General features: G+C 54.8%; 4 protein-coding genes across 4 annotated transcripts in view; 2 read left to right on the top strand and 2 right to left on the bottom strand.

Moving 5' to 3' along the window:
* MONBRDRAFT_29400 (uncharacterized protein) overlaps window positions 1-703 on the top strand; it is a gene marked incomplete at both ends in the record, with an annotated part of 3,280 nt that extends 2,577 nt beyond the window's left edge. Inside the window, 4 exons of the mRNA XM_001749819.1 lie at window positions 68-157; window positions 243-279; window positions 371-451; window positions 601-703. Of these exons, the coding sequence (XP_001749871.1) occupies window positions 68-157; window positions 243-279; window positions 371-451; window positions 601-703 (311 nt within the window). The remainder of the gene's footprint in view (window positions 1-67; window positions 158-242; window positions 280-370; window positions 452-600) is intronic.
* Window positions 704-1,792: 1,089 nt separating this feature from the next.
* MONBRDRAFT_29401 (uncharacterized protein) lies at window positions 1,793-4,371 on the bottom strand (the record flags this gene model as incomplete). Its single annotated transcript, XM_001749872.1, has 6 exons — window positions 1,793-1,890; window positions 1,958-2,620; window positions 2,650-3,029; window positions 3,151-3,305; window positions 3,473-3,625; window positions 3,742-4,371. The coding sequence occupies 6 exons, from the start codon at window positions 4,369-4,371 to the stop codon at window positions 1,793-1,795; spliced, it is 2,079 nt and encodes a 692-aa protein (XP_001749924.1).
* Window positions 4,372-5,040: 669 nt separating this feature from the next.
* MONBRDRAFT_29402 (uncharacterized protein) lies at window positions 5,041-5,863 on the top strand (the record flags this gene model as incomplete). The annotated part of the gene is made up of 5 exons (XM_001749820.1): window positions 5,041-5,130; window positions 5,268-5,381; window positions 5,477-5,554; window positions 5,652-5,708; window positions 5,795-5,863. 5 exons carry the CDS (start codon window positions 5,041-5,043, stop codon window positions 5,861-5,863), a joined length of 408 nt encoding a protein of 135 aa, XP_001749872.1.
* Window positions 5,864-6,397: 534 nt separating this feature from the next.
* Window positions 6,398-6,802, bottom strand: MONBRDRAFT_12021 (uncharacterized protein; the record flags this gene model as incomplete). Its single annotated transcript, XM_001749873.1, has 1 exon — window positions 6,398-6,802. The coding sequence occupies one exon, from the start codon at window positions 6,800-6,802 to the stop codon at window positions 6,398-6,400; it is 405 nt and encodes a 134-aa protein (XP_001749925.1).
* Between the last annotated feature and the right edge of the window lie 1,249 nt (window positions 6,803-8,051).

Genomic DNA, 8,051 nt, shown 5'->3' on the forward strand with positions numbered 1-8,051 from the left:
GGGCCCCCCCCCCCCCCCCCCCCCCCACACCCCCCTTAACCCTGGGCCTATTTCTTGCGGCGGGTAGAAATCTCCTTTCGTACCTGGCAATGTGGCGGGGCTATGTATATTGATCCCTGCTCCCATGTGGGCCACATTTTTCGCAAAAGCCACCCATGTACGGCACCGACCCGGTCCCGCGTTTGTCATAGAGTGTGGCTCAGACCCGTATTCATTAAGCTTCTTGGTGCCTAAACCTGTAGACACCTTTCCCAAGGGCAATGGCAACACCTATGACACGTACGACAGAAGCTCGAACCGATTAATGACGATTGAGTTTCATTTGTGCTCACGTTGGACAACATGTCATGATCGCTTGGCCTACAATTAGCAACACGGCTCGCACCGCTGAGGTGTGGATGGACGATTACAAGCAACACTTCTACCATGCCCGCCCATCGGCTCAAAAAGCGTACGGGTTTTTGTTTTTTCATCCGTGTCGCATGTGACGCGTGTATGAAGCGCGTCGCCGTGCATCTTGCCCCTGAATGGGGACTCGTCGAGTTTAAACTATTTGTTCCATCCCCTGCTCTCTTTCACTTTTATGACTTTGTTTTACAGCGTGGTGGGCGACGTGTCCGAGAGATTGGCTCTGCGAGAGAAGCTGGGTTGCAAGCCGTTCAAGTGGTATCTAGACAATGTCTTTCCTGAGCTCAGGTACTGAATTTGACGTACTTGGCTCAAGCTCTTGGCAGGCCCATAAATCACTTGCACTCAATTTTGGGTCCCGGCTGGTCTGTGCGTTTTGTGTGGTTGCGCCAAAGCGTTCCCGGGCGCGACATGTTAGGCTTTGGCCAATTACAGGCGCTGCATCTTCGCAATCGGTGCTTGGCCGTCAACATTCACGAAGTTTGTTCACTTGTGGTTGCGCCAACCTGTCTTCTCAAGGGGTGCCATTGAGATACCGCCACGCCTCTTTTGTTCAGCTGACCGCGCTATATCATGTGGTATCGGATGTTCTCCGGCCTTGCCCACAGCATGACAAGATTCCAACCATTGCTTTTTGCATCAACGCTGATTCAGATACTCAGGTCGGGTCAAAGCAAAGCCTCTTTGTTAACGGAAATGGGGCGGGGCGGCCTGAGGTCACTTGTGGTGGTGTGCGTCTAGGAGTGGGTCTTTAGAGCCAAAGACCACAACCTCTTGTTTGCTGATGGACATGGCAGTGATCTGTGCCTTTCCCAAAAGGACAACACTGTCAACTTAGCCTCCTGCAAACAGGCATCTAAGTATGGACATCGGTTTTATAGCCCCCTACGACCATCGAGCCTCTCTGAAGAAAAGCGTTTATGCCTCACATCGTGTTGCTGCACCCCCTTGCATCCCTACAGATGGGATCTTGTGGATCAGAAGCTACAAATTCAGGGCCAAGGACTGTGTCTCAGCACGACCCCGCATCGCCGCTTGCTCCTCGAAGCATGCGATCAAACAAAAGCCATTTGGAAATTTACCAAGTGACATCGTGACTGCCTGACAATATACCACCGTGCAAGTCCCACTAGCTGGCTTGCTGGTCATCGCGTCTTAGACAATGGACCATCGCTTGCTTGCTTGCCCTCGTCTTGTTTCTTGGGGGCAGCGGTGTAGTTATCAAATATTGTTCCAAAACACAGCCCGAAATTTCGAAATGGACATCTTTTTTTGTTTTTTCTTTTCCACAAGCTAATCCAACAGTATTTAAATGCGTGGAACGTATATCCTAGGCTCGCACTCAAGAGCTTGCGTTGAATACCGTTGACAGTGCCCACACAAGTCACCCTGTCTTGGTGCAGTTGACGAGCGGGGCCGGGGCCGAGCCGGACACGGGCGTCCATCCCGCCACTGGTGGCTCAGATTCGTTGGTCGCATCCGCTGCAACATAGGTGTGTGAGCGTGAAGCAAGAGGCAATCAGGGGCGAGCAAGCCATGCGCAACCAACCGGCATAGAAAATGGTGTGCCCGGAGACGGCAATGTGATACTGGTTCTCATATTGATAAATGGACACGCCGTTGGGCCCGTCGAAGGCGCTACCATTTTTGGTATACACGCCATTCACAGTGCTTGAGCCGGCTTTGGAGAGAGTATACTCGGTGCAGCCCGGTGGGGCTGGCTGAGGCGTTGGGGGCAACGGTGCTTCACAGGACGAGCGGAAGGGATAGTGATAAGGCACACCATGATCCAAAAGGATGTCCTGGATCGCTGAGACGTTCACGTCGTGTAGAGCCTGGTTGTTGTTGTTAAGAGCAATGTGAATCGCCGCACCCGAGGCCTCACCCATCCGCCACAGCGTGGGCTCGACGCGAATAGAAGCAAACGTCACGTGGCTGGTGCTGGGGGTGTTGGGGCTTAGAGCGTTGGTGATTTCTGCACGCTTGGGCAGCAGCAAATAGTAAGGCAGCTCAAACCAAAACGCGCCGCCCATGCTGGGCGAGGTCAATCCTTCGTTGTAGGCTTTCTTGCGTGATGTATTGGTGTCATCCACAACGGCAGTCCGCTGCATCTCGTGGATGTCGATCCCCCAGACAGCGAGGCCGATGCTGTCATTGCGGCAATTCTCTGCCGAAGCCTCGACGCGATCATTCTGCACATACACCTGGTCACCTACGAGCCGGCGAGCCTCCCGTACATACCTGACCATTGCAAGACAAGTTGGTATGGTCCATCGAAGGCGCAAAAAGAGGGTAGTGCAGCGATGAGCGCGGCTTTGCGATGCAGAGAACGAGGGGCGTGTGTGCGCAGTAGATCGGCGCTGAAAGCCGGGGACACGCACAGTTGTGGGGGAAAATGGCCGTTCTCGGGCCACTCGTCCTTGCACAAGCCCATGTTGTCAAACTGTTCCTTTCGCACGTCAGCAGGCACATTGGCATCCGGATCGGCAAACCAGAAATACATGATTCCTTGCACGTAGTACTTGATCAAGTCATAAATGGCCCGACGCTGGGCGCGGGTGCCGTTAACGTAGCCGTACTCGAGACCCGGCGCATCAATTCCGACGGGCCCCGAGCCGCAGCTGCATGTCAGATGAGGGGGTACACAGATGTGAAGAAGACAGTTGGGTCAGGAGAAGAGGCAGCGCTTTGCGGGCGCCGACACGGGGCTAGAGTGAGGGTCAAAAAAATGCTTGCACGTACCAGGCATCGCGCTTGTTGTTTGGAGGGTAGGCCGAGTAAGGCAGGTTGCCCCAGGGCAAGCGCAAAGACTTCTTGGCGGCCAATTCGCCGGCTAGGAAGCGACGGGCAATTTCAAAGTCAGATGTGTTGTAGCCGTCGGGGCGTGGAACAGGCACCTATGGGACGAGTGGGACATCGGCATCATGCACGAGGATGAACTGTTGAATGAGTTGAGACAGAGGAAATGATACGCTGGGGGGGGCGACCGTGCTCTAGTCAGAGGCGGTTCCGTGCTGGGTATGTGTAGCAGCGGAAGCAGCTGTGACCATCTTGGCTGACGAACCTGGTTATCGGGATCGAGACTGAGGCAGGCACGAAATGAATAGGCCATGACGTGATGATCTGCTTGGCCCAGATGAGTGCGAGGATCGGGGCCATTGCGCAAAAAGGAGAGCAGCGAGCCGTCATTCCACTCGGGATCAACGTAAACGTCAAACTAAGCCAAAGCGCGGTGTGGTGGTGTGGCCGGAGCAGATAAGCAGGCCCGGGGTGAGATGGGGTGGGACCCAGTGTCTGCTACCAGGCTTCAAGGTGTTTCATGCGGGATCATACCTGGGCCTGCGAGCTGTCTGTTACACCGGCATACGATTCATTGTAAGTGTCGCGGGATTCACGGCCAAAAGTCATGGAGGCGCCGGCATAGGCCATCAAATCACCCTCGTAGGAGGCATCCACGAAATATTGGGCGCGCCAAGTGACGGCAGATCCACCCGTGTTGGTATCATCGGTTGAAATGGCAGTGATGCGGGCACCGTCCATGGCGACACCGCCATCTTCGAGGATGGAGGTGTTCATGTAGAGATGAATGTTCTTCCACTGGCGAATCATGGTGAGAAAGTTGCTGTGTCCCACGTGATTGTCTGGTTGCCAGACAGGCTCGGAGGAGTTATAATAGCGGGCGTTGAGCATGCCCCAGACGAGTTCGTTGTCGCTCATTTCCTCGGCATAACGGTGGTCGCGCAGGCCGATGCCTCCGGGCGAGGCCATGCCGCCGACGTAGCCAGAGGGCTCAAGCACGGCGATCGAGACGGTGGAGGAGAGATTCGCCAGCATAAAGGCCGCGCCCAGGCCTGCGGGTGTGGCCGAGTAAATCACGACGTCGTACACATTGTCGCTCTGGCCCAGACTGGCCAGTGACAGCATCAACGCCCCCCAGAAAAGGTGCCCGCTCACGGCCCGCATCTTTCACCTTGTGCAAGAACCAACAGGACGCCGACGACCCTGATCCTAAAAAGCAGCGACACCCACCCGAGAGAAGAATCCTCAGTCCATAACAAGCCAACTCGCACACTGCTGTCTCTCCCCTCCGACCCCCTCCCGCGCTGTGTGTCCTCTGCCCCCCTTCTCCCCGCTCGACGCACATCTCTGACCAGCGTCCTTGCGATCGCCATCCCTGCGCCACTGACCGTCTGCGAGAGAGCGAGAGAGATAGAGAGAGAGAAAAAATAAAACACAAAAAACAACAACAACAACAACAACAACAACAACAAGATAAAAATCTGACAATAACATTATACCACCCACGTTACCCCTCGGAAATAAAAGGACCGGCTGCTCCAGTGAAAATTTTGGTCTCGAGTAGGGTGGTCGTCAGGGCGGAAAGGAGCATTGTGTGGCATTGAAGCGGTGGGAGGGAGGAGGGGAACAAGATGCTGCGGCGGTTGTGGCACGGTGGCGCGCAAAGGGGCTAGGGGGCAAGCTGTGGTGATGGCTTTTCGGCCCGCCCCGCCACCGGGGCCTCGTGCCACTGCGAGTCAACCGCGACCTGGCCGGCGACCCAGCTCGGAGGCACGACGGCGGCAAGTGGCCCGCGGCGAGCCTCGGCCAACCTCGAGATCAGCCGGACAGCCAATGAGGCCCCCTAGCACTTTGTCTGGCCATAGCGTGAAGCTTGGTGCCATCACCTCTCCAGGACTCGAGGCCCTTGTGCGCATGCCAACGGTATGCTACGCATCTGTCCAGCGGGGGCAACTTGGCCGCAATACACCCGGCATGTCTCGATTGAGTGCGCTGTTAGCTCGAAGCTTTTGGTAGGCCTGCACATTCAAAGAGAATTTGTTTGTGCATGCTTTTTCTAGACCGCTCGATTTGCTGCGCTCCCGAATATCGGAGCGGCCAAGGAGCCGAGTGTGGTCGATCCCGGCCCCACCCTGCGCATCCGCGTCCGATACCCTGATGGTGCACGCCATGAGGTGTGGGCGCACCGAACGGCATCTTGGCCATGGTCATTGCGATCGGGGTTCTTTTCGGAAGGGATATTGACGCGGCTGAACCGGTATCCCTCTAGGTCAATGTGGGCGCCAACATGCCAGCAATGCAGCTGTTGCAAAAGGCCTTTGAGCAATGGCCCGAACGCGGAAGCACCGTAAGCCAATTTTGGAATAAGATTGAGAGTCCTCTTTGGACGATGCATTTGGGGACTATCGGCCCACTTTGTCTCCTTGCCTGTCCTGGCGGTGTAGGTGGCGCATTTGCAGCTCTTTGATCCCGTGGCTCGACGACTCTTAGCCCTCGATGAGGTGCGTTGGTCACATCCTGACTGAGCAAGCTCAGATGTGTGGTTATGATGTGATCGTGCTGCTCATCCTTGCATGATGGATTCCAGGTTTTACACCACCAGGGCATGCGCGATCGCTCCGTGGTGCTACTGCAGACGACCGACGCTGATCCCTGACCCAGAACAAACAAGATGTTGTTTGGACAAAGATTCTGAGGTCTAGACATGAAAAAGTCAGGTTTTGATATGCGAATTGACATTAGGCATGACGTTATGGACACAACACGGTGTTCGTCTCAATCCCCCAAGACAAGCACGAGAGGAAGAAGGTTTCCAGGTACAAGGCATGGGTCATGCAGCGAGACGATGATGACACCAAAACCCAAGCATGACGGCAGAAAATCCTTTGCGTATGTACAGATTGTGCAGATGAAAGGGGGGGGGGCGGAAAACTCAAAATGCCCGGAGAGAAACGGAAGGACTGGGAGGAAAATGCAAGGGCCACTGGGGCCAGCCATCAAGCCACAAAAAGGTTGGACAGGGCAGACAAGAGCGGTCGTATGCACAGCATCGTCATAGCAAAGGTAAGGCAGGTCTCACTAGTCACTCAGAAACCAAGCAGGGGATGGGGTTATTTGAAGGGCGGGCACACTCTTTTTACATGATCCTTTACTTGGCATATTCATTCATCCACATCCACACCACTGCCATTTAGTGTGCGTCGGCGTGACAGACAATCATGTAGGAGCGCGCGTCGTCATCGTCTTCAACGCTGTAGCATTCGCCAACGACCTGATGGGTAATGCGTCGACGGGGGTGGCCGGAGCAGTCGTGGCTAGTGTAGGCTTCCATGCCAACGACGATGCCGGCGCGGCAGGCAGTGGCGTTGGAAAACTGGAAGAAGGAATGGTTTGGGTCACGGTCGTAGCCGACGATTTGCATGTTGGGCTCGCACTGATTGAAGGCGTCGCTCAGGATTTGGATTTGGTAGCCATTGGGGCGGTGGCACCAGTTGTCATCAAACTCGATGTAGTGCAGACCAGCGGCAGTCGGCAAGGTACAAGCCACCAGCAGCACCAGCACCAGAAGGACCTTGAACGTGGGAGTGGCAGCCATGATGGTTGACTGAAGCACCACGATGGAGATGGACGAAAAGGGGGTGGACAGACAGAGCGTCGAACCAACAGTGACTGGAAAAGGAACGGCAGCGTCAATCGCCGGAGGAAGGGGCGCGCGGATGTACAAGGAAGGTTGAGCGTTGAAAGTGCAAGTGGGTAACGAGATGACGCCTCAGACCACCCAAGCTGAGGGGAAAAAGGTCATCGTTCCTCGGACTCGAGTTGTCGCGTCTTGCCAAAGCATCGATACGCCGCTCTCCACTTGACCACGCTCACCTTACAACGTGACACTTGACCCCTTCAAGTCGTCACCTGTTGCCCCGAACCCCACACGCACACTTCTAGGCCCAACGCCCACGAGAAGCATGGTACAAGTACAACAGCTGCAGCGCGAGCTTGGGCATGGGCGTCGTCTGCACCCACTTGTGTTATCACATTTTTGCTTAAGGGTTTGAGTCCTTCAAGTCATCAGTGTATGAGAGTCATGTCATAGTTTGAACGTTGCACCCTACCAAGCGATACAGCACAGCTTCTCGGGAATTCCACCTTCTTGTTCGAGCACAACAAGCCAACTTTTCATCGTCATGTTGACATCCTTGTTACCACACTTGGCTCGCCGTTTACACACTTGCTGATGGTGTTGACGCCACTGAACCCTCTGGCACTCACCATTCTTATGCTCGGCGGTGGTGGCGTGCACACACCCCATGTTCAGTGCGGACGTTAATTTGTCAAAAACCTTGGAGACGAAGAAGCGTGTCAAGCCAAAAAGTATGTTCGAGCCCAGCCAAAACCCACATAGGGGGCCAAGTATGACAAATTAAAATGCCACTCTGGTCACACTTGAGATTCAGCATTGAGCATGATCTTGTTTTCTGATCCAGACCACGCACCCCACCACATGGTCTGGTCTGGCGCGGCGTGAGCAACAACTTGTTTTTGTATGGGGGGCAGAGCACGCCTGTGAAGCTAAATGTATTTTACTTCTATTTTCTTGTCTGACATCTGACGGTTAGCAACGCTTGATGATGTTTGCCCGGCACCCCTGTGTCTGTGTTTGTGCGTGAGTTGTGACTTGTATCATGGGTCTTTGTGTCTTGTGTGTGGTCCCGTGAGCCAAGGGCAGTGCTCATGCCCTGGGTTGCACCGGCATGCTGCTCTTATTCTTCTCATCACATCCAGCTTGAGCGGTGTACTTGATGAGAGGTGCCGAAACGCTGACAATTGCACGATCGCATTCACACACA

Source organism: Monosiga brevicollis, genomic scaffold (genome assembly GCF_000002865.3).
Source record: "Monosiga brevicollis MX1 MONBRscaffold_34 genomic scaffold, whole genome shotgun sequence".
Lineage (NCBI taxonomy): Eukaryota > Choanoflagellata > Craspedida > Salpingoecidae > Monosiga > Monosiga brevicollis.